Genomic DNA, 26,788 nt, shown 5'->3' with positions numbered 1-26,788 from the left:
AGGCGTAGCAGGTGGAAACAATGACGGGGACCCCTGTATGTATCTCTCCCGGGCATCTGTTGAAGGAGAACTTTGGGCCATCGCACGTCGTAGGTGCCCGAGGTGCATTGGCCGGAGCGCCGCAGGCCTCACCTGATCACCGGCTGTTTGTAGAGGCTGGTGCGGACCTCTGACCTCAGAGGTCTCAGAGCGGCAGCGGCTGTTAGCAAGGTCGCCTCACGCTGGGCGCCCCCCAGGGCCGATCCGCTTATCCCGAATGCACCGGGCGGCGGCAGGAGAGGCCGTGCGATATCACGGCGGGATCCTCACTTCTCTCCCAGCCGGTGACGCCAGAGCCGATTGTGCGGGCAGACAGGGTCGGATTCACTCCAATGATGGATCGGACAGATCCTTGAGTTCAGGAGTATTAGTGGCGGGTAGAAATATGGGCAAACGGATCAATGTGGTGGATGTAAGGCGAGATTTAGCCGGCGGCCGACCGAAGCTCTAACCAAGCGCGGCCATCTTGGGCATTGTCTAGCCACGCCCCTCCAGTTCTTGCATTGTTATACAAACAATTCAGAGGAGGTGGAATGATGTACCAAACAGCCAATAAGAGAAAAGTGAGAAAGGTAAATACCTCTCTAGGCTCATCTAGAATGTGTAATAATACCACACAAAAGGCTGAACTGGCTGATCCGAAATTAGCTAACAGTGTAGGGGATAGACCAAAAGCCCACTGCAATCCTGGGTGGTCAACTCAGACCTAAAATGCAGGTGATGTACAGTGGCAACACATATTTCCTGTCTCTAGATAAATTAAAACCAACTGACACCAAATTTATACAACTCCTACTGTGCCTAGTTTTAAAAAAACATTCACAGTCTTGTTTAACGTAAAGAGTGGCACTCGTCACTTATGGACTAAGAAAGTTGTGTTCAGTTGGTGTACACAATTCTTCTAGTCATTGCACCAAATGACTGTTGCACAGACAGTTTATACAACGATCTATTGCCACACAAACACATCAATTTAATTCTCATTTCATGTTCTGTACTTTTCCTGTACTATTATTGTGGGTGCATTGTCAGAGCTGTGTATGCATCCCAGTACTGGAATAATGGGATGCAGAAACTGAGTTAAAATACTGAAATAATGGGGTGTAGGTGGGGAATGAAATGTTTCGGTATAGGTGTGTGTGCGATCCAGTTATTCAAAGGAGAGATGCAGCAGGCCAGGAATGCAATGGATTTTGAGAGCTGTGTGCGAATTTGAGAATGCAGTGCCTGGAGGCAGGAGATGAGAAATGAAGTGTTGTGGCAATTAGTGTGTGGGAATCCCAGAACTAGAATAACATTGGTGCTACAGATCTGGATTGGATGAACTACAAAGATGCCAGCATAACAGTTTGGAGGACTGGGACATAGAAATTAGATACCCTCTGTGGTTGCGAGCAATGGAATAGCATTTGTGATGTATAAACAAACTCAGGTGTATTTTCAGAAATGTATATGTGGAAATGTCTAAGCATAGTGATAAAAAAAGAGCTTTCTACTTGCTGGTGCTTTAGGACCTAGGGGGTTTGCTGCCGCAGTCAAATGTATTTATAACGTTCTTGGCTTGTAAGTGCAGGGATGAGGGTTTAGCGGTGTGTGGAAAATGAGTCACAGACCAATAATGTATTATAGTGTTTTGGTCACCCATAATATGAGGACCCAAGGTTTCTCCTGTAAGTCTTCTAGGGTCAAGGTCTCTCTCCATCCAGGACCCCCACAAAGCGTTGGGCAGTCTAATCCCAACTGGGCAGCTAGTTCTCCCACACAAGATGGAGCCCTTAGTCAGCATTTTATGTCTACAGGAGGCCAGATAACTGGCACTTGCAGAGAATATGTAGTCCTCAGATTCAAGTGGAGCACAGGTGTCAACTTAGATTTCTTCACCAGCAGGATTCCTCCTTCTGATGAGTCTTCTAGTAGCCGGATTGTTCAAATTAGCTGGGTAAGTGGTGCCATTTTTATTCAGTGCACTAGCCAATGATGAAGGTTCTGGACCACTCTCTGGTCCCATCACCCGATACCTTTTTTGCATACCCTCCTGTCTTGATTGTCTTCAAACTATCCCAGAAGCCTTTGTCAGTCTCCCATCTCTAGAACTCTTGACCCCTCACCAGTCAAGCCATATAGAAATGATAAACCATCCCCTCGTAGGATGCGACAATGGTTCCAACCCTACAGCGACCAGAGGAAAATGTTTGACAATGTTTCGCTCAACAATAATGCTAAAAGCGAAGCCTTAGGCTGGACCCTCAGTTTGACCACCCATCGCTGTCAACTCCCAAGTCACTCATTCCCAAACAAGTGAAAATCAATTGCTCCTGCCCATCGTTAGTGTGCTCAGCAGCAGTCATTGTCAGCTATTCACCATAGGTACAGGTACATAGGACATGTTTCCTTAATATTTAGTATCTTCTATTTATATATACTAAGAAACCAAGCCTGGGGGCTACAAATCACTTTTAAGGGTGAATTTTCTGAGGTCTAAAAATAGTTTTTTGCATATGGCAAAAAAAATTCCTCTGACAATGTCTTGCAAAAATACAGATTTTTCTAAACTACCGAAAATGACAGCGAGATTTAAATGTGCCCTTTGCACAATGTGCCCCTTGCATGTGTGTAGAAAAACAAAACCGAGAATGAGTTAAGTTGAATCACCCAGCACCGTAAAAGTATCATTGGTTCGTTAGAGAAAGGTAGAGTCAATAAACATAGGGATTTTGAGATAAATTTTATAACTGATTACATAGATGTCGTGAAAATTAAACATGAAAACTTAGCACTTCTTGCCGAGTGATTTGATAACATATATTGGTGCAAAACTCTTATGTTACATTTAAAAAAAAAATGTATTTATTTATTTTATTTTTACATGATACTACTTTGAGAATGCAGGCGTAGGCCATAGTCACAGTTGCATATCTATGAGTAATAATCACTGACAAACATTACAGAATGGTTATACATGATATATTTGAGTGATTTTATAGTGTTTTTTACCATAAACTAGGAGTTTTACATTAAATGAAGTATGAGTTTAAAGATGTTTGAATTAACTTTCTCTTTAGGCAGTGTCCTTTTCCATGGCTTGATGCAATGAACTTTGACACATTGTCAAATATTGCTTATTTGTTCTGATCATGCCACATTCCTTGAAGGACAAGCCAGACACTTTTTCTTAATTCTCCTTTGTGTGGATTTCATGAGTACCTAACCTTTTGACCCTGTCCATGTAGACGCTTTTTGTCGAAAAACCTGTGAGGATGCAATGTACTGTTCTTCTCATGATTCGTATGAGAATATATCCTGGAGTAAAAATTTGTACCTGCTATACGAAAGAGTGATCACATCAGCAAGATTTGTAGAGCGCAGCTCATCACCCCGAGGGGTATCCGGGAGCTGGGATCACTCCTCAGTAGACAACGTAAAGATGACAAATATGCACTATAAAGACTTTGTGTGTGTGACCATTAGAATTAGGAGGAGTGAGCTGGACTCCCCCGCTTCTTCGTAATCTCTTTCCATTATTGGTTTTGCAGCTTGAGGACTCTTTGGCGATGCTCTTGGGAACTGTGGCTATTCCTATGTTCCATCACTTCCTTGACTATATCCTGCCTGCCGAACTATCTTGTTTTTTCTATGCCTTCCGCTAAGGTACTTATCTGCTGGACTATTTGGAGTCATCTGGTGGGAATCCAGAGTTGAACATTTTGGTTAATACTCCACTTCCTTTTGCCTATACTTATGGACTTTTCCCTAGCAGACTTTAACTTGAATCCTGTGTCCCTATTGAGGGAATTCTATTGAACCATCCTTAACTTTGGAAATCATCTTTTGCATTCTTTGATTTCATTGACTAAATGTTTAAATTTTTCTAGCATGCATTAGTATGCATAGAAGAATTGCTATAAATGTTATTTAGTTGTATGAATTTTGAATCTCTAATACAATAATTTGTTTATTTCAAAGAGCTGTTGTGAGTAATTTATTTGACATGTAATGTTCTTTCTTTAAAACTGTGCTTTGGAGTTGACTACCAATTAATGGTTGTTAGAAATGGGTCCAAGTAGAAACCTTCTTTCTAGTCAGAGTAAGTGAGTTACACACTCAAGATAACCCTTGCTCACCCCCGTGGTAGCTTGGCACGAGCAGTCAGGCCTAATTTAGAGACAATGCATAAAGCATCTGTCCATAAAACACACACTAACACAGTGAAAACACTAAAAATGGACAGCACGACAGTTAAAAAAAAATCCATTCTTTTTCTAAAACAAACAAGACCAAAATGACAAAACTCCAACATACATAGGCAAAGATGCCACCTTTTAAAGGTGTAAGCAAGTTTGTCCATAGAACTCTATGGATGCGTTGATTTTAGCACTAATGATGCGCAAACTTCAAAGACGAAAAACAGCCAAAGAGGAGGGAAGCGTTGGACAACACAAGTAATGCATTGATTCTTAAGTCCCAGGGGAATGGAGGCGTCAGTTCTGCTGCACGCAAGAGAAGTGTTGCATTGATTCCTTACTGTGAGGAGAAATGATGAGTTGAATTCCAAACACGCAGCCTCCACTCCTTACGGCTTTGCTGGAGACTTGGCGCACAGGTGCAAAGCATGGAAAATCCAGGTGCGCTGGGTCGATGCAGCGGTGAAACAGGAGCGGAGTTGATTTCCACAACCGCAGACAGGTGATGCGTTGATTCATTCATCTGCACAGCAGAGCCTGTGTCGAAGTCGGAGCGGGGGTCTTGGACGTCGGAGACACAGTGCTCTGGACTCGGGCTGCGACGATCTTGGAGTCATGCGAACAGGCGCTGTGTTGATAGTTCGGCCGCAGCGCGGCAATATGTTGGTTTTTCAACTGCACGGCAAGCTTGTGGCTGGAAAAACAGCTGCTGAAGGGCGATGCATAGATTTTCCGTCCTTGAAGCAGCAAAACCACCTCCAAGGACCCAGAACTGGAATTGGCACCACTTGGCAGGTAGGAACTCCTAGCAGAGAAGTTCAGGGGAGCTGCAGATGAACAGGAGACAGCACACACAAGCCATTGGAGAACATTGGTAAGCAGGATAAGAAAGTATAGTCCTGTTCTCTGCCCAAGACAGAAGTAGCAAACAGTAGGCCAGCATGACACAACACACCAACAGCAGAGTGGCAGTTTTCCTACAGCTTTTCCAGCTCTTCTTCATGGCAGAATCTCCTCTGGATCCAGAAGTGTTCTAAAAATGTGGGGTTTCAGGTCAAATATTTATACCCCCTTCCACTTTTGATATAGGCATACTTCAAAGGATAGTCTTTGTAGTGTGCAGATCCCGCCTTGCCATAGCCTGGCTCCAGACACACTATAGAGAGGTGGAGACAGCATTGTGAGAGGACAGGCACAGCCCTATTTAGGTGTCAACCTCAGCTCCCTCTGTGTGACTGTCTAGAGTTAATGAAAAAACAGCCAACCTGTCAGTCTAAACCATACATGGATTCCACGGTCAGGCAGAGGCACATGGCGGTAAAGCAAAAAAAAAAAAATACCCACTTTCTAAAAGTGCAGTAATCAATACAACACAATAGCGGAACTTTTTGTCAACGTCAACTTCCAATTACCAATATGTTTGCAGTACCGAAAGACAGGAATTAATTGATAAAAATGATAGAGGATTGAAGTGAAAACATGTGTTAGAGAATTAGGAAAGGACAGACAAACTCTTATTTGTAGGATGTACTTGTGTTAATTGTATGTTTTTGTATAGATTTCACAATTGTGATGTATTGATTACTGCATGCTAAGCAACTGAGGCACCCGACAGAACCAACTGTAGTTTATAGTATCAATACCCAGGTTCTGAAGGACATTGGGTCACCCCATTATCTTTAATCACTTTCTAAGAGTGGCATTTTCAAACGCGCATTTTCGAACACACATTTTAAAAAACACCTTCACAGAGAGATATGTTTTTAAATCCAGAGTTCAGGGAACCCAAACTCCAAATGTCTAGCTCTTCCCAATTCAAAGTTACACTTGTGAGGTGTTACAAGGGAGCTCCAATGATAACCTAAGGGAGAGACTGTCCTTGCAATAGTGAAAAACTGAATTAGCAGTATTTCACTAATAGGACATGCAAAACACAGAAATACATGTCCAACCTTTCACATACACTGCACCCTGCCCATGGGGCTACCTTGTGCCTACCTTAGGGGTGCCTTACATCTAATAAAAGGGAAGGTGTGGGTCTGGCAAGTGGGTGCACTTGCCAGGTCGACATGGCAGTTTATAAATACACTTGCAGACACTGCAGTGGCAGGCCTGTGACATATTTGCAGGGCTACTCATGTGGGCGGCACAATTAGTGCTGCAGTCCCAATAGTAGCATTTGATTTACAGGCTCTGGGCACACACAGAGCACTTTACTAGGGTCTTACCAGTAAATCAAATGTGCTTATCATGGAGTAACTATCGCAATCATATTTTACACAGGGAGCACTTACACTTTAGCACTAATCAGCAGAAGTAAAGTGCCCAGAGTTAAAAAATGAAGTCCAGCATACAGTCAAAAATACAGAAGGCAGAAGCAAAAAGACAGGGGAAAACCATGCCAAGGATGGCAGGTCTAACAAAGGTCCTCATTGGGTAGACCAGCAGTGGGTTATCCCAGATTCCACCACTTACTGCGACGAAGAAAGGTCCATCCGAGGACCAATGCCCCTGTGGTAAAATATAGGTAGAAGATTGTGAAAATTCAGCACTCCTTTGGGCCCGGTTCTGGATGACTTTTTTTCTGTAAAACGTGCTTCCCCTGCCGAACATATTAGCTCAGTATTTCAGGCTGCAGGCCAAAATGGTGAATCTGGAGTAATACCATAACAGTCAAACATGTGGGTGGTTTGACTCTGTGCAGGTAACACTTATTCAGTTTTGTAGTGCAAGCACCTCATTGCAGTAAATGAGATAAAATGGGAAACATCCAAATGGCTTATTTAACTTTCCAAGGATAAAATGGCTCAGCAAGTGCACCAGTTCTTTAGAAATTAAACGTACAAGCCGAGGAATACAAACTTGAATGGAAACCTGTGTTTCCACCCGAATCGGTAATTGAAAAATACGTATAACGATGGTCTTAATTTAAACAAGCATTTGCAATGCAATAGGTCTCGCAATTACACGAGTTAAAGCTATTGGCATTGTAAATGACAATGCCAATAGGCATTGTTATTTGCAATGTCAATAGCTCAAACTCGCGTAAATGCGAGACCTAATGCATTGCAAATGCTTGTTTTTCTAAGTTGTCAAAAATAGTCAGGATAAATGCAGAACAGCGCACGGAAGAGGACAGGTTTCCCGCCTCCGTGCCCCGCTGCACTCCTTAAGCATAACTCACGAGGGGTACACAAAGGGCATAGACAATGAGGGCCGTGGGGAGCCTGCTTATACCTCGCTGGGGTGGTGATGAGAAAAGCAAACCCATTCTTTTTATTGAGCCAGCCCCACCCTCCTCGCCTCCCCTCATTCACACTCCCTTCCGAGGGGGTCTGTGCCGCGCGAGCAGGGGGTCCGAGTGTGTGTGGGGCTCAGCCTCACCCGGTGCACCCACTGACACACTGGTAGGTGTACAAATGCCGCATGCTGGTTACAGCGCAGGGGGTTAATGCTCCTAGCACACCCCGCTCCCCAGTCTTCTGTCCTGTATTATCAGCCCGTCTTACGCTAGCCTCGCGCCTCCTCCTCACGCGAGTAAACATTTGGCTAAAGGCCTCAGCTCAACCTGAATGGCGGGGGTGGCCTTGTGAAGTGCCTCGCGCGCCCCCCGATCGCTGATGGTTTTGTGCTGAAGTACACAGCTGATAACAAGCCTGTGACCCCGGCGGCGGCCGGGCCGCTAGAATTACAGGGTAACCAGGCGAAAGCTGGCTGCAATACACATATATCATAGATGTTGGGAATCTTTGAGCCGCTGACTATCTGTCAGGTCTTGCGAATTCGTACTGCCAATACAGCTCTAGGTGGGATTTCGTGGTGATGAAGGGCGGGTAGATGTGCCCAGGTGTCACTTCTTCTGCTTTTCGTTCGATTAATGTATTTAAACACCCCTTGCAACCAACAGGCACTTTCAATGAGATTCATCTCGGGCAGCGCTGCGAGGTCATATTAGTGCAATGCAACGCTGCACAGATCTCTGTAACATAACATTCTAGTCACCTACTCTGTCATGGGGTATAAATCAACATCAGGGCTTTCTATCTTTTAAAATCTGCGCGCCAAGCACCCCTCCCTGCCCCCGGCCCGTTCCCTACAGAAACACCTGGACTCAGAGCTGATGACGCACATCCCATGCACGCGACCGGCCAGGGTGCACAGAGAAGCGCGTGGCGCCACGTGAAGTGCTTTGCATAATGGTACAGTTACAAACAAGACCCGCGTCTACTCTCAATCGGTGCCCGCCCTTTGCATATTAGCCTCGAGAGACAGATGTTTTTCCAAGAGACAATATGAAAATTACCCTCTGAAGAACATCCCGGCGGTCGGTGGGCCTCGGGTCCCAGTGACGAAGCCTGCAAATCCAAGTTACAATAAAAGCATGTTGACTTTTGGGTACTCTTGTGTAGCCAGAGGAAAAAGTGAACTTTAAAGCTGTTCATCGTATGATGAACTAGCCGGGCATACTCCAGAAGGAAGGGCACGTGAGGGAAGAGAAAAGGGGCAATTTTGCAAGGCTAATGTCTGGTAGGACAGGACCGGTGACAGCCTGACAAAAACAGATATGCTTTGAAGTCACTGCAATCCTCTTTCCATCAGGCCTTGACGCTTCCATATGGAGGGTGCATGTCAATTGCCTCTGACCCAGTTCACATCCCAGCCAGTGGCGTAGCTAGATCTTTTGGTGCCCATGGTGGTCCCTGCGTTTGCTGTCCCGCGACGGCAGTAGGTAAGAGCGGGGTGTAATTTCTGGGTTTAATATGCCTGTTCAAAATATTGTAACGTTGAGATATTTTGGTACCCAATTGATGATATATGGAGAAAAAAAAGTGATGTCATTACGACGTGTGCTCTGCACTGAAGTGTGTCTTTCAGAAGGAGACCGCACAAGTACCGTTTTGCGCAGCTCTTAGTTTCAAAATCCTATCCTTTATACTGAATGAAATAAAAAAAAAATACATTGCAATGTGAGACTCCAAAAGCCCTGTTCCTGTACGGTTATCATTTGTGGAAAAGCAGCTCGACCGTGCATATATCAAAAGTGTCTGGGTTGCAAAGACATGCGTTTTTGTGTATTTTCAAAGCACTGCCTATTTGGGTTTACCCTGTCGTGTCTGCAGAAGGGAAGCAGCTTGATTATCATTTTGACATGAAAGAGTGAAGATGGACAAAGTAAACGATTGTGACGAAGAGACGTGGGGCAGAGCAGAAAGCAAGCGCCAATCCGCTATGAGTGGTGTAATCAGGTCTTCGGACACTCGTGCACGGGGCAGTCAGTACCTGAAGTTCTGCCCACGTATACAAGTCGGGGGCAAATGACGTGGGAAATGGGTAAAAAAACACAAGACAAGCCCGCCGCTGGAAAAAAACATGAAGCTGACGAGGAGGGAGTGGGAGGGGCTTTCACTGAAAGTGACACGGCAGTGAAAGGAAAACAAACAAGCCCGGCGGAGCGTGGCGCGAGCGCTTGGCAGGGCAATTTAAAACGACCCATTGCTCATTGAAGGTGGGAACAGGCTATGCGTGCAGCCAGAGAAAATAAACAAACGAGAGGGGAGGGGGGAATGCCAGCTACAGAGGAGCCCGCGAAAGTGAAAGTGATCACGATCGCTACGAAGGAAAGACACATGGCGCTACGCGCGTGCACGTTCACGTGCACTGTAGCTTTAGGCCACGGCAGCACTTTGAAAAGCCCAGATATAAAATGTCTCTTAGAGCCTTTGGCTCACGAGACCTAAAAACCAGGCCTTAGAAGGTACTGGGTCATTCGAGATACCTATATTTCACTTTACATACTACAAAGGGGGAGTTCATTAGCACATGGTGTCAGTCCACACATTTCTAAGTACATTTATGGTCAATATATCACTCAAACAAATTTGCTTTACAATTTAAATTCTTTCATTTTGTAAAGTAATTTGTCAAATTTAAGGTTTAAATGCAACATGAATTGTATTTGTTTTACCTGTTCTGTTAGAGTGGACTGAATGACACTAGGAACAATAGCTTGAGTTGCTGACAATGAACTGTCTCCTGATGTCATAAACATCTCTGAAGGCAACAGGCATGCAGTAGATTGTGGCAGTTCCAGAAGGCTATCATCAGCGCCTGTCTTGGATCCAGGAATGCCAGAAACTAAGGATTGAAAAATCACACAAAAAATCAATCTGTGAAATAAGTCAAACCAGTCTTGATTACATTAGTGGACAGACAAAAACAGAACCGTGATTTCCAGGACCATTTTGTAGGAAATAATCCACAGGAACAAATATAATTTAGTTTTGTAAGGATAATGCTAACACTGTCTGTTACTAAGAGGATTAATCATTCCTAAGATACAAAAATTACAAACAAAATGTGAATCAATGCAAAATATAAATCCAAAAATGGCTTGGTGTGCTATGGATCGTTTACAATACTATGAAATGAAATGACAGAGTTATAAAATGCACAATGACCACAGGGCATCAAGGCACTAAAGAAAGAGTGCTCTGAAGGAAAAAGACAGAAAAAAAAACTCCAAGCCATAGGAAAATTGCTGGCTATAAATGAAAGAGTAAAAAGCCATGTCTTCAATCCAATCAGGAAACTACCATGCTCCTGTAGATCACTAATGGCTCATAGAAGAGAATTCAAGAGTTTTGCTGCGGCCACAGAAAAAGCCCCATCTCCCCTCCTCCCTGGTCTTCCTAAATTTGGGCACAACTACAAGATTCGAGCTAGCCGACCTAGGATCTCTATTGGGGTATATCGCTGAAACATCTTTGTCAGTCAATGCAATTTGGAGATCCCCACTGTTTAGGAATTCCAAGTATCAGTCTCATGGCCGTATTTTGTACGAACTATAGTTTAGCAGTTGCTGATTTGTTGATCCCCAAATAAAGTGTATTGCAATGGTCTAGACTAGAAAAAGTCAAGGTAAGAACTACCTGCTTGCATGCTTTCAGAGAGAAAAAGGGAAACACCTTCCTCAAGGTTCTGATGATCCAAAAACATGTGTATACTATACGAATGACCTGGAGGTCAGACAATAGTTTGGTATCCATTAATACTCTGTGATTTTTGGCAGAGTCTGCCTGGGTGGGCAATAATTAGCATATCTGGCAACCAGGAATTATTCCAGATGGAGGGACGGTTGCCAAAAATCAAGACCTCAGTCTTCTCCAATTCAGTCTAAGATAGTTGCTGCTCATCCAAGATGCTGAATGCATTGCCTGCATACATTTCTTGAAGTAGCAGCCATGGTCTCTATATCCTTGGTGATGGACACAATGATTTACGTGTCATCAGCAGCGATTAAAAAGATTAAAAAGAGTCAGATTCAGGGAGAAGCCCTGCACCCCGCATGGCATAAGGATGGGATCAGAACTTATTTAGTTTATAACAACCATCTGAGATCTATTCTTCAAAAAGGAAATTAACACATCTAGGGCCAGATGTAGATACTCCATAAATACAGAATTCTTATTACCGAATTTTACCGATTCGGTATTAAGAAATTGGTATTTCTTATGTAGCTAATGAATCGGTAAAAAATACTGATTCCTTAATATTCCTTATTACCGAATCGGTAATACCGATTCGGTAATAAGGAATACCTACCCATTCATTCCTATGGGCTTGGAGGCCTATAGGAATGAATGTAAAGCCATTCTGTATTAGCGATTTGGTATTACCGAATCGGTAATACCGGACACCCTATTGCACCCCTGAAATGTGCCTGTGTGCACATGTGGCGCACATTCATGCCCTAAGGGCATGGATGTGTGCCACATGGCACTTAAAGAAAAATTCAATAGTTAATTTTTAAAGGAATTTGTTAATTACCACCAACTTGAAGTTGGTGGTAATTAACACATTCTTAAAGCACATAAGCACTCTTTCATGTGCTTTCTACATTGCATTTATCGATTCGGTAAATACAGATTTGGTAAATACAGATTTGGTAAATACCGATTCGGTAAATACAGATTCGGTAAATACAGATTTGGTATTTACCGAATCATCACCTACATTAGGAATGGCTAAATACCGGTCGGTTACCCTGATATTTACCGAAATTCGGGGTTACCGACCGGTATTTAGCCACCTACATCGGGCCCCTAATGCTGTCCCAGAATGTCCCAGGTTCTGCAGCGGGCCAGCCATCAGGGTTAATGTAAAAGTACTATAAAAACAAAACATCCATATTCATAACATCAAGCACAATACTGTGGGGCAGTGTTCCTAACTGTGTGAAAAAATCCTTGTCCTGGACTCATCAGCTGAATTCAACAGTCTTGTATTAGGCAGTATTAAAACAGCCTTTCTACATGCATGAACGTAGACCACGCTGTTTACAATGGTTCAGGTCCTGCCTAAAGAATACTCAAAAGAATAAGGTATGATGTTCCTAAAGGGGAGAAAGGGCAAAGGGGAGTAGGTCAGAGAAAAGGAGCCACTACAAGAGGATTAGTTCCTTATTTGGAAATGAGGCCCTCACACACCCTTTCGGGTGTCATGCTTCATCATAGGGCTTGCTCCTCGTAGGCCCGGCGCTGCAATGCCTGTCAGGCACCCTCAAGGGGGCTCTTTATTGGAGATCTTTTCCCAAAGCCATGATGTGAAGTGCAAGTTTAGGACCTTTTGTGTAGATTGAGGAAGAGTAGGTGTCGATGTAGTGATTAGTGACTTAAAAAAGGCTAGGCAAGTCTCAAATAAAAATGTTATCCATTAGTATGCCTGACTTATTAAAAATTTTGTCACCAGTGGGGACAATGATAAGTCACTAGGGATAATTTTAAGTCACTAATCACTGCCTCAACACCTACGTTTCCTCAATCTACACAAAGGGCCCTTAACGTCACATCACGGTTTTGGAAAAAGATCTCCACTAAAAAGCCCCCTTGAGGGTGCCCATCAGGCATTGCAGTGCCGACCCGACGAGGAGCAAGCCCGATGACAAAGCGTCAAAATACACAAGCAGTGCAGACGCTATCCAGCTCTACATAAAAGTCTCAATAAGCCACAATATCAATCGCAATAATGACGGCCTCACCCTAATCCATTCTTGGGTGTCCATAGCTGAACCTTTCCAATACTGAGTTTATCCTCCTTGCCAAGAGAACCAAACAACCCCGGGTTAAAAAACAGTTCTAATTCATAAACATGAAGTAAAAGCTTCCTCTTATACGCAAAAAGACAATATTATTCATATGTTGTCCCTCTACAATCGCCTCATTGAAAGAAATATTAGGCTTTTAATCATGGTGAACTAACTGTACTTGAATGACTCTTGCTAGATATGCCACCATAGTGGCCAATCGTGCCTCAAAGTTCAAGTGTTCCTCTTTGACATTAGTTTTAAGGTGTTCCATGGCTATGTCCCACATGCGACTACAGCACTGGAAAATCAAAGAAGGGTCAGGTCTCTTCAACCACATATTTATTGCTGATTTCTCTGAACCCCTTCCAAACAGCTACCTCATCATTGCTCGACACATAATTAAACTCAGACTGTGTCAGGCCCAGCAAAAACAGTGCTGGGGTAAACGGCAGAAGAAAGCACAAAATCTCTAAGTGTTATCGCAATCTCTGTCCAGAAGGGCTGAATGTTTGGGCATTCCCACCAACTCAATACATTTCTTAACCACAATCTAGATAAAAACATGGAGCCTCATTCATGGACATCACTTGAAGGGAACACCTACCCTGCTGTTAGTTGTGCTTGCTCCTTTATTTATATGTACAGCACACTGTAGCTTTGCATCTAGGTTTTGACTACCTTAGGATACATCTCATGAAAAAAAACCCTGGTTAATACAATTTAAAGAAATAAGACACGCACCATTCTATATGATATTTATTTCTGAAAGACCCCTAACATTACTAAGTTACTACGGGTATGTATATATTCCATGAGCAATTTTGCAGGATCCAATTTACCCTGATACTCTACAGAGCCCCTCACATCTTCCCCTAGGAAAGTCTATTTTTCTTCATGAACACTTCACATCAGGGGCCAAATTTTAAATTTGTAAGCTGTTAGGCAAGCATACCAATAGCCAACTTAAGCGAATGTAGATCATTCAGTAAACACACCACACAAACGTGCAAGGGTATTTAAAACATATGTAACCTTGCCTGAAGAATTAACAAACGTTCGAAATAGCAAATTATTAAGTTAGACAAATCTTTTTGTAAAGTGGTACTAACCAATATTTTGTGGTGAGAATAAAGTTACAGATATACATTATACTTTGCCAAATATTTGTTATGCGTTTTTTTCAGGTCACACAATATGCTCAAAATTTACACAACAAATCATTGTTTCACTAGAGTACAGTGGTCACACCACATTAGACATGTGATGTTCTTTATATTACCACAAAAGCACTCTTGTAGATTTCCTCCTGTGATTGGAGTACATTGGAGTACATTTCCAATTTCTTTTGCAATTCACAAAGGTTTGCCTGGAAGACAGTGACAGTTACAAGTTCCTGGAAGTCAAAATGGCCCCAATTAGGACAGAATGGACAAGGTTATGGACCAATATGCGGTTCAAAAGGCAGTATATCACGCAAGGTTCTGATCCATCAAACAGAACAGGATTTGGAGTCCCTGGTGGAGTTACTCGGGTCTCAGGACATGACGAGTGCCTCTGACTGGCCTAGAATAAGATGATTGTTAATCTCTATACCGAACTTTATTTAAAAGCTATCTCTAAAAGGTAACTGCATAACAACACAAGAGTGGTCCTAGAACACTGTAATCCTGGGTATATTGTGCACTAAATCTAAACAAAATGTACTACAACAAATAATGTTCCCAAGGGTGGTCCTAGAAAACATTTGAGAATTCCTGTGTACAGTAATGGGAAGGAAATTCTGTATGCCTAAATCTCTGTAATGTATATTTTCACAATGGGAAATGACTCATCAGAGAGCAACTTTTATTTATTCATGGAGGGCAGACATGTTGTCCACGGACCCCTGGAAGTCCCTAACTGTTTAGAAAATTAAATAGTATTAACAGATTTATAAAGTCTATGTGAATGTGAAATTGGAGATTAAAATTAAGTTTCTATCCTCAGATTGATTTGTGGAAGCAGCACAAACAGACAGTAGTATTGAGGATCGATGGCCTCAATTGAATTTAGAAAAGATCCAACCTTCCAGCCAAAAATTAAAATTTCAATTTGTGAATTACAAAAAATACTTTATTTGTGTATTTGTCTGATGAATGCTTGTTTTTGTATTTTTATGAATACTTTTGAGGTTCAACTAAGCGAACTTGATTCGAGACGGTCCCCATCTTCCAGTAATGACTCATTGGGTGCACGGACTCCAACCATTATTCAGTGGGGCTGCCCAGATTCTGGTAATGATTAAGAGGGGTCCACAGAAGTCAAAAGGGAAGAACCGTAGATGGAGGGCATTCTCACCCATGAACATGTATTCCCCATCTATGTCAAAAGGTTTAGTAACACAAAAGCTGATTAGATCTGTCTAGTAATATAAAACCATACATTGTTAATCATAAATGTTGTTTGGTACTATTATTACAAACACTGATAAAGCCAAAAGGTCTTGCCTTTATAATGAGAGTGCCGACCTGTTTGATTTGCCAATGTTTGTTGCTAAGGTATAGCTTAGAAAAAGAAAAAGAAAAAACCATTGAGGAGGAAAAGCAAACACATATTAGGTTTCACAAAATTGTACAACGACATGGCATGGTTTATTTTTCAAATACTTTTTACTCAGGAAACTATAAATAATTTATAAAAGAGCGAGGAAATGTAAGAATATAAAGGGAAATGCTTGTCAAGGCCTAGTTTGCTTTGCACAGGATTCAACCATTTTGTTATTTGTAGTTGCCCTGAGAGCAGATTTATCGGGTTCCAGGGTGAGTATAACGCAAAGTACACCTTCTGCCTCCTGTGCTATCTAAGTGAATGCAGCAGATGACCGTTCCCCAGTCCCATAAATGCCTTAGGGGCTTATTACGAGTACGGCGGGCCATAGTACTGCTGTAGTCGCGGTGGAGGTCCGACCACGACCACACTACGGGCACACCTGCAGTATTACGAGTTTGGAGGTCAGAATGCCACAGGACCGCTGGGGATCCAGGATCCTATGGCGGTCAGGAGCCACAATATGCTGGCGGTGTATATTCCGAGTTGGCTTTCCACTGCCCCTTTCATGGATGTGAGCCCGCCATGAAAAGAGTAGCAGAGAGGCAACTAAGAAGGGGGCCCGATAAGGGCCCCCTGTCACTCCTGGGCTTGGGGGTGCATGCAGGGGGGCACATGTTGTGCCTCCCTGGTATTGCACCCCCGGGTCCTGCACGATGTGGCATGCATGTCACACCGTGCAGGAACGTGCAGTCTGTGGTCTCACGGCAGCGGTCTGCATGTTAGGCTCCCCTATGAGCCTAACAGACTGCCACCGTCAGATAGCCCCTGCACCGCCCAACCGACCAGGATTACACTTGTAATCTGGCAGGCGGGTGCACCGCAGCTATGGCGGTCCGCCAGCAGACGGCATGGTGCTGCCACGGCTGGAGGACCACCAAACTCGTAATAAGTCCCTTAGTGTGCCACAGCCTGCAATTTCGTGCAATATGTGGAATGCAAGAGATAAAACAAAAACAATTATTAAACTCTGCTCTTCTGCTATGCAGCCAGCACAAATATCCCTACTGCTGTGCTTTTATGGACAACCTGGGAGGAGAGGGTAGTAACACAGTGCAGGGGCTTTTTCGACGGGGGAAGCAGCAAACAAGGGAGAGGGTAAGAAAACGCATGCACTCTCAGACTGGTCAGTGAAAAATGAAAAACTAGTTCCCAAAATATGAACAGTGGAAGGATACAGGTCCACCAGTAAAAAGGATCATAAAGAGGCAATGCCCCCTGGGAGAGGCAAACGCGTGGAAAGGAAAGCAAGCCATCAAATAAGCAAGCAAATGAGACCGACAACCAATGATAAGCAATCGATGAGCTGTAAATTCACAATGGGCCTACTGCAACCAGACAGCTTGTACTGCCACACAGGCGAGAACTAACAGGTCATTTTCAGATCAACACTGGTTACACATGCACATTTCTTTGAAAATCCGGCTGACAGTATATGTTGCAAACTTCAGCCTTCATTGTTATCATCTGCTTGCAAGGTCGGTCTGACACTGGCCTTCACAACATTCTAAGGAAATATTTTCTTTAGAGCCTCTGAAAGTGACACTGACAGACAATAGCTGTCACAAAGCAGGTTACCAGGTTATCTGTTTGGGCTATTACCCATCACTCACCTGGTCCGCTCACCCATACACAATAGTTTTACACTGTAACCCAAAATGTTTTACACTCTGGCTTTACAACTTGATGGGCAAGTAGTTAAGTATGAATTATCTTACTATATATGCAAATCAAGCCTTGGTTTCATTATTATTTATGCAAAGTAGAAAATGTTACAATATTTTACTATCATCTGTGTTCATTAATGTAGAGTCTTCATAACCAGATGGCTGCTGCAGAGAATTAAAGAAGCGAAAGAGGGGAGTCTATAATGTTTTTTCAATTTCATGCAGGGGAGTCAATAATGTTTTTTTGAATTTCATGCAATCAGGTATGAACGGGAGATGCTTTAGTTAATAGCTGCAGATAGACGACTGATATACCACCATAGCAAATGTACTTTGCCCAGCACATGACCAGCAGGTGTTAGGTAGCTAATTCAAGACTCTTGGTCAGGTGGAAGCGTAATACTGCCCAAGGAGGGAGAAATCTGAATGGTAGAAAGCGCAAACCATGGGATGATTTAGAATAAAATAACTAAATATTATGAATTTTGTTCAGATGTCAAATATGCACTCAAAAACTGGCAATTCAATGCATATCTAGAATACACAGATTTAATTCTGTAATGGAAGACAAATACAGGTCTGGAATTTTGAAACTATAATACATTTTAGGATTAATTTAAGGCATCAATAAGCTTTAAGTTTTCTGCTTGCACAGCACAGCGTTATTAGGAAACCCACAATATTCCAAACCACTCTGGAGACATGCTTTAGTCAATACACCATCAAGATCTAGCATAAAAGAAGGGACTTTTTCTGCCATGAAGACTTCATGTAACAGCTAAACTCAAATAATCAAACATCGTAAGGGGGAGAAAAGAAACATGTATCTTTATTCATGTACATTTTATCCCTTTAAACCATGGGCCTGGGATCAAGGAACCTTTCAAATTTAATGCCAGGGGCTAAATACTGAAAATATTTAGTAAAATATCCTATTATGAATTTAAAATATTTATACAATAAACATATCTGAAAGGAAACTTCTAGGATTCCTTTTTTGTTATTATTAAATCAACTGTGTGGGCATCTTGTGGGAGCCAAAACCACTGCACTCACAATCGACACTTGTCCGGACAGGTTAAAGAAAAATGGTTTTCATATTCTTTAAGTCAAATAAACCCCTTTCTCAAATAAATGCAGAGAAGTGTTTGTGGGTTAAATATCCTTTGCAGGCATCATGTGGCAGAAGGTTACTTAAAAGGCTGAGGTTGTCTCAAATATACCCAATGCTTTCATATGCTTATGTTGCCGGCATCACCACTATTAAATTATTTAATTCATCTTTTGCCTTATTCTTTACTTTGCTATGCAGCAACTAAATAACGATCTTTGATTTGTTTCTTGTCATGTTCTCCAAAGTATATCCTTTATTCAAGGACACGTAGCATGACGTCCATATTTTGTTGTCATTACAAATAAAGTCTAGGGTCTTGTTAAACCGGGTGGTGATAGAAAATCCTCACATTTCTAGATGACAGCCCAAAACCGGAGGAATTTTCCACATCATTGTAACCAAATGGTGGAAGACAGTCCAACAGTTCATTTGCCCTTGATGTAACCACAAAGTAGAGATACTGGTGGATTTTCCATTACCATTCAACACAAAATGAGGCCCTTTTTCTTTCCCACTTTAGTCCCACAAATGTGGTTGTGATTATTCAGTAGATTTCTCTCTCATGTTCACCATTTCGTTCATTTGCTTTGGTTGTCACAATTTCCACAAACTAGACAATCAATAAGTACGATCAGCATTTTCTTTTGCTTCTTCATTCCAGTTCAAATTATGGAGTGGCAAGGAGAGCAAATTTGATCCATTCCATATGTTTTAAAGTCTTCAGTTGGTATGTGGTTGTTTCAACTTAAAAAAAAGATGTTATTTGGGGTACAAATTGCAGATTGAAGTTTCAAGAGAAGTTAGCCTTATTCCTAGCTTTTCCAATTGAATAAACATATGATACAGAGGAAATTTCTTATCTACGTGTGACCAAGTTTCCATATTTGCCAAAACTGATTGACACTGCTGTACTATACAAAAACAAATTCATTTTACACTTCACCATGCTCTGTTTTTTTCCATTGCTCAACTAGACATTTCATTTTTCCATATTACTTAGGTTTGCAGAAAACATATTTCAAAAAACGGTTGAAAACAGGCCTCTTGAAAATAGCCCACACTCAGCTACACTACTTCCCTCGAGTCAGCCAAAGTCAAATATAATCACGGAGGGCTTAAAAATACAATTATAAGAAAATGATTGGATTAAACATTATCATATATCCAGAACAGATCTGGAAAGCTGTGAGGGAATTTAAGTGTGGGGAGGTAAAAGCATCAAATGGTGTTACATCAATGTCAAGCAAATAAAAATAAATATATAACTTAAGGAATCTTGGGGACAAGCCATTTACTATTGCACGTGCCATGACAATATTTAAATGATGAAATGGTGGTAAACATTAAAAGTCTGACTGCTTCCGTTAGTTTCATTATCTCCTCAAGACTACTGTGATATTTGACTCTGGACTCTGCCATGCAAAACATGTCTTTCAAAAAAGCACAAAATAGCTACTGAAGTAAGTCAGCGGTGTTCTAAATCACTGCAGCAACTGTCACTTTGATGCTGATCCTTAGAAAAGAGTGAGGGCCACAGGCTACATAATTATAAATTCTTTGAAAACTTGTGCCTATCCCGAGGACTTGGTTCTTTTTCAATGAATGAAAAAGTGCATTAAAGCTGCACTACGGTACAGTGGGTTGTGGTGATGTTACTGGCATCCTCTTGCAAGCTTGCTTCCCACTTCACTACCTACTTCTTCACAATAAATTTGAATTAAAAATGACCTAAGATAATTGCAATGAACATCAATGGCAGTGAGTAAAAAGTGTACATTTATGTTGATGATCTGATTGTGTTTGTAAGTAAATCTGAATCTTTTTCCACTCAGATTTTGCAAATAGCAGCAATAATTGTACCAATACTACTACTAATAATAAACATAACCTTTTTTGATAAAGAGTTCAATTCTATCTGCCTGCCTTTTCTAAGCACTGTAAATAACAAATCAATCAATCAGGGATTTATAGAGCGCACTACTCACCCGTGAGGATCTCAAGGCGCTGGGCGGGGGGGGGACTGGATTCGGGCAGCTCCGAGGTCATCCGAAGTGCCAAGTCTTGAGGTTCTTTCTGAATATTTGCAGTGTAGGGCTTCATCTGATGCTGAGGGGGAGTTCGTTCCAGGTCTTGGCCGCGATGTAGGAAAAGGATCTGCCCACTGTTCAGGCTCTGTGGATGTGGGGGCCTTGGCCAGGGCTAGGTCGGTACAGCGGAGGCTTCTCTTGGGGGCGTGGAAGGAGATTCTTTCGTTGAGGTATTGAGGTTCGGTTTTATGGAGAGCTTTGTAGGCATATTGTGAGCAGTTTGAAGGTTATTCTCTTTTCGACAGGGAGCCAGTGGAGGTCGTGGAGGTGCTGGGTGATGTGGTCGTGTCGTGGGATGCAGAGGATGAGTCTGGATGCGGCGTTCTGGATGGTCTGGAGTTTGCGAAGGAGTGTTTTGCTGATTCCGGCATAGAGCACGTTTACATAGTCCAGCCTGCTGGTGATAAGTGCGTGGGTGATGGTCTTCCTGGAGTTGGGAGGATCCATTAGAAGGTCTTGTGGAGTATGCAGAGGGTGTTGAAGCAAGTGGAGGCCACGTGTTGATCGGGCAGTTCATGGTGAGTGAGGAGTCATGTATGATGCCAAGGTTGTGGGCGTGGTCTGTGGGGGTGGGAGGGTTTCCGAGGGCGGGGGTCAACCAGAGGTTGTCCCATGCAGAGAGGGTGGGTCCGAGGATGAGGACTTCCGTTTTCTCCGAGTTGAGCTTCAGGCAGCTGCTGCTCATCCAGGATGCAACATATGTTACTGTTACCTAATTTAACAGCCTTTGAAGGATGGGTGGCTCTGTCTACTTTGCAGAGATTCAAACTTGTGTTTTTCAGAAAATAGTATTGGTCAATATTGAGTGTTCTATTTCTAGAGCTACCCTTCCAGCTTATTGATTGAAAAGTCTAATACTTTGGCAGAGCACACTCTAAACTTTAATCTAAAACCAAGAGTTGTTTGAAACCTAAGCATACATTTACATTATGTGAACAATGAGCATGGCAACTGTGCTACGTATTTAATATTTCCATCCCACAAGGCTCCTAGAAATATTAAAAGAATATTAAAAGAAAATTGTGATCCCTTTACAGAGGGCAACTGCACAAACAAAATGATGGTCTTACCAAAACATTAGTAAACTAACATGGAGGACTACATCCGGTTTTATGCTTCCATTCATGATCTCTTGAAGGCCAGCTTATAGGAACAAGGCAGAAAGTCAAAGCATTCAATGAATATGCTCTAGACCAGGGCTTGGTAGAGGGCAATGATTTTCTAAATCTTTAATTATTCCACAGTATGTATGTTACCTCAAACTGAAAAGCTCCCTATCTCTCAATCATGTGAAATATTAAGATATTAGTATTTGCAACCCTTGACCTACTTGCATTTTTAATCAATTTTGCAGGAATACCATAATTAGATAACGAGTTGAGGACTAAAGATTTTTAAAGAAATCTGCTTTAGGAATTTGAAGATTAACTGAAAGTCACCTCATCGTTTATTTCATGATCATTCTCCATTCTGGAGATCCTAGAGGTACAGGGGTGTAAACTTTTCTCACAAAGTTAACAAGTCCCCATTACCACTGCATAACACATGCTCTAACAGATTTGAAAGATATATGTGTTCCTGTGGTCCACAAATGGATAAAGATTTCAAACATTATCTTTATCTTTACCAAATAATAATATCCATAGACACAAATGGCTCCAGCCCTTCTTGATGGAAATAGGGGTCCAAACTGTCAAGCAAGTTCTTTTACATGTGAAAACCGCCAAGCGCTCATCTTTGTGATGAATTGAGAAAGAAATCACTCATGAGGTGGATAAGCTTGATATATAATTAGATCTACACTAGGAAAGAACTGCCATTTCCAGTGTTATCACTGGGTGTACTTCTACACAAAAGAGCATTGCTAAGAAACCCCTAGACTCCTTTCTTTTCTGGGCTCTTGACCTCTGCATTTAAGAAATTCTTTTCTCTCTGGCGACATCTGAATTGGGACAGGGTGTTCCTCCAGGAATTGTTTGCTATACAATTCTACCTTGAAACCTTTTGGAAAGCAGCACGCACCTGTCCTTGCATTTTCCAGGTTGTATCGGTTTTTCCGTAACCAGACCCAGGAATAAAGGCAAAAGACTCAACTGTACTTGAGATAGCAAACTTAAAGTTGTACTCGAGTGTAGCAGGCAAACGATCAGTCAGATTTCTGTGAAATTTGGGAGTTTTATAGATTATGGTGTGCAGTTGATCATTTTTGGTAGTATTGGTAAGTATATTAAGTATTTTTAAAGATATGAGACATTTCAACTTAGCGCTATTTGAGGCCGCAAAATTACCACAGAATTGTGAAAAATACCGTGAAATTGCTCAGTGCTTGCCAATGAAAAGCAGTATATGATTTACGAAAGTAAAATGCTGTGTTCTGGGTTGGGAACCTAGATCTAGGTAAATACCATGTTGTATATTTTTCTCTACCTATTACTACTTTATTAAAGTTCTACTAGTTAGGGAAAATTATGTTTAAGTTTCTATGTATTTAAAAAAAAAAAATAAATCACAGAGTACCGCAGTACCAACCAGAAAATAATGTGGTACTTACATTTTTTTTTTTTTAAATAAATATGTACAAAATTGAAAAATACACTGCACTACACTATACTTTACACATATAGTGAACTACTGTGTTTTTCTCTTTTTTAAATGTTTACTTTAAAAAAATAAATTAACGGAGCACTGTGGTAGTACTTACAAAGCACTGCACAGCTTAAATCCTTTTCAAATTATTTATTTAAAAAATTACAATGTACTACATTATATTTCACACATGTAGTGCACTTTTTATTTTCTACTATATTTATTTTTTATTTATCCTATATGTACCACAGTACTTTGCAGGCACTAGTACGGTACTCCGTAAACTTTTTTTTAAATCACTTGAAAGATATTAATACATTTCTCTACCTATTACCATTTCAATAAAGTTGAAATACGTGGGGAACAACAATAAAAAACTACTACTTACCTATATACTGTAACGCAGAACAAAGCCATGGTGTGGTGAAAACTACATAGCTGCCTTTTACTTCTGTAAAGGCAGCCATTAGCCAATGATATACAGCCTTGTACCACAGCATACCGTGAAATTACTGCAGTATACCGTGGCACAATATGTAACATACTGGCACATTACGATGGTGGAGGGTAGGCGACTGGCTGACAATATGTTGGCGGTCGGCCCTACCCTCCTACGATACAACCACTGTGCAAGTGGTCATAAAATGCATTTTTCTACTGCGGCTTCTGCTGCGACCTGGAAAAGCACCACAGCACAAGCCACAGTAGAAAAAGGCACTCTACGAACATCCATGCACTGTGTGCCAGACACCATTTGGTACCTGGAACGCAGTGCATGGATGTGTGGGGGGCACCACATGTGCCCCCCTGGCCACTGAGCAGTGGACCACGGGGGACCTGCTCAGGACCCCCAAAGTCCCTTTTTATCTGACTTTTCATGGCAGTGGAACCGCCATGAAAAGGCATTTGGAAAGGGACATCATGATCCTGAAGCTCGCCTCCATTCAGGATCACGATTCTGACAGCCGCCCAGACGGGATCAGTAGACCCTGTCGGAGGCAGCAGTACATCCCTCAAGATTAAAGGGTCTGACTGCCTGCATCGTAATGTGGTGGTTGGCCCAAAGGCAGTCTGTCTGTGGGACTGCCACCGACGGCCTGTCAAGTGGCGATCCTACCAGCATTGTGATGATGCCCTAAGTGTTTTGTCACATAGACCTTCAACAGTACTTAACCAATTTACATCTAACACTAAAAATTACCCTTTCTGCCGCATAATCTATGTTCCTGCGTAATTTCATTTATATCCATTCAGAGACTTTCACGCTATGTCTCATTAAACTATACTCTACTACACCTAACGCCAATCTACTCGACTCTATAGCACTCCACTCTACACTATTCGACTCTAGGCCACTCCACTCTATGCTATTCCACTCTGTGCCTCTCAATTCTACGACACTCCACTCTATACCATTCCACTGTACGCCACTACACCCTATTCCATTCCACTCTACACCACTTCACTGTACACTATCCCACTCAACGCCACTTAACTCGATGCTATTCCACTTTACGCCACTCCCACTGTAAGCCACTCCACGGTATGCTATTCCACTTTACACCACTCTACTCTACTCCATGCTACACTATTACTCTCTATGGCACTCAATTCTATGCCACTCCACTGTACACTATTCACCACTCAAGTGTATAGCAGTCCACTCGAAGCTATTCCACTCGATGCCACTTCAATGACGCTACTCTACGACACTCCATGCTGTGCTATTACACTCTACTGTATGCACCACTCAACTCTATGCTATTCCACTGTACGCCACTGCACTCTACGCTATACCACTCTACCACACTTGCCTCTATACGCTACCTCACTCAAAGATTTATGACTCTATACCACTGGACTGTACGCCACTCTACTGTAAGCCACCTGCAACTCTACTGTGTGCCTACTGTGTGCCACTCCACTCTATGCTATGCTATTTCACTGTACGCCATTTAACTCCACACCACTGTACGGCACTACACTCTATGCTATTCCACTCCACTGTATGCCACTACAGTGTTCGCCACTCCACTGTACAATTATACACTTTATGCCACTCGACTCTATGCCACTCCACGCCAGTCCATTGGACACCAATCAACTCCACTCTACAACACTCCACTCTCCGCCACTTGACTACATCACTCCACGTTACTGTATTGTGCGCAACTCCACTGTACATCACTCCACTCTACTCCACATTGTCACTCCACTCTACGCTATTCCACTGTATGCCACTCAACTTTATGCTATTCAACTCTACACCACTTCACTATACGACACTCCACTCTACATCATTCCATTGTACATTACTCCACTCTTCGCTACTCTACTGTATGTCACCCCACTCTATGTTATTCCACTGTATGCCACTCAACTCAACGCTATTCCACTCGACATCACTTCACTATAAGCCACTCGTCTCTACACTATTCCACTCAATGCCACTCAACTCTATGCTATTCTACTCTTTGCCACTTCACTGTAAGCAACTCCACTCTGTGCCACACCAGCCTATAGCACTCCACTCTAAGCTGATCTACTTAATGTCACTCCACTCTATGCAACTCCCCTATATGCCACTCCCCTCTACGCCACTCCACTATATCACGCTACAGTGTACGTCACTCCACTGTATGCCACTCAACTCTACGTCGCTACACTCTACACTATTCCACTGTAAACCATTACACTCTATTCCACTACACTATACAGCACTCCACTAAACGATATTACACTCTACGCCACTCCACTCTATGCTATTCCACTCTACGCCACTACATTCTATGCTATTGCACCTCTATTGTACACCACTATGACACTCCACTCTATGCTATTCCACTCAGCGCTATTCCACTCTATACCACTAAACTCTGCACCACTAAAGTCTACGCCATTCCACTCAGCGCTATTCCACTCTATACCACTAAACTCTGCACCACTAAAGTCTACGCCATTCCACTCAGCACTATTCCAATCTATACCACTAAACTCTGCACCACTAAAGTCTACGCCATTCCACTCTATGCTATTTCACTCCATGCCACTGTACTCTGCGACACTAAACTCTGCGCCACTCAACTGTACGGCACTCTACTCTACACTATTCAATTGTACACCACCCCATCCATGCTATTTCACTCTATGTCACTCCACTGTATGCTTCTCTATCCCACTCCATTCTACACCACTCCACTCAGTGCCACATGCTATTCTACTCTACTCCACTCCACTGTACGGCACTCCGTTCTATGCCACTGAACACTATGCCACTCCATTCCACACCATTCCACTCTATGGCACAGCACTCTACACCACTCCACTTTACACTATTGTACTGTATGATACTCCAATTTATGCCACTCTACTATACGCCACTCAAATCTATTCCACTACACTCTACCCAGCTCCAATATATGCCACTTGATTCTAAACCACTC

General features: G+C 42.4%; 1 protein-coding gene across 2 annotated transcripts in view; it reads right to left on the bottom strand.

The window, feature by feature from the left end:
• Positions 1–26,788, bottom strand: part of CCDC91 (coiled-coil domain containing 91) — a 1,604,885-nt gene that overhangs the window by 1,150,481 nt on the left and 427,616 nt on the right. For both annotated transcript variants that reach the window (XM_085652331.1, XM_085652332.1), the window contains exon 4: positions 10,186–10,355. In XM_085652331.1, the coding sequence (XP_085508457.1) occupies positions 10,186–10,355 (170 nt within the window). The remainder of the gene's footprint in view (positions 1–10,185; positions 10,356–26,788) is intronic.

The sequence above is a fragment of the Triturus cristatus genome, chromosome 4_1, assembly GCF_964204655.1.
Source record: "Triturus cristatus chromosome 4_1, aTriCri1.1, whole genome shotgun sequence".
In the NCBI taxonomy this organism is placed as follows: domain Eukaryota; kingdom Metazoa; phylum Chordata; class Amphibia; order Caudata; family Salamandridae; genus Triturus; species Triturus cristatus.
Note: the sequence above shows the minus strand (reverse complement) of the source record. Positions and strands in the feature narration are given on the sequence as shown.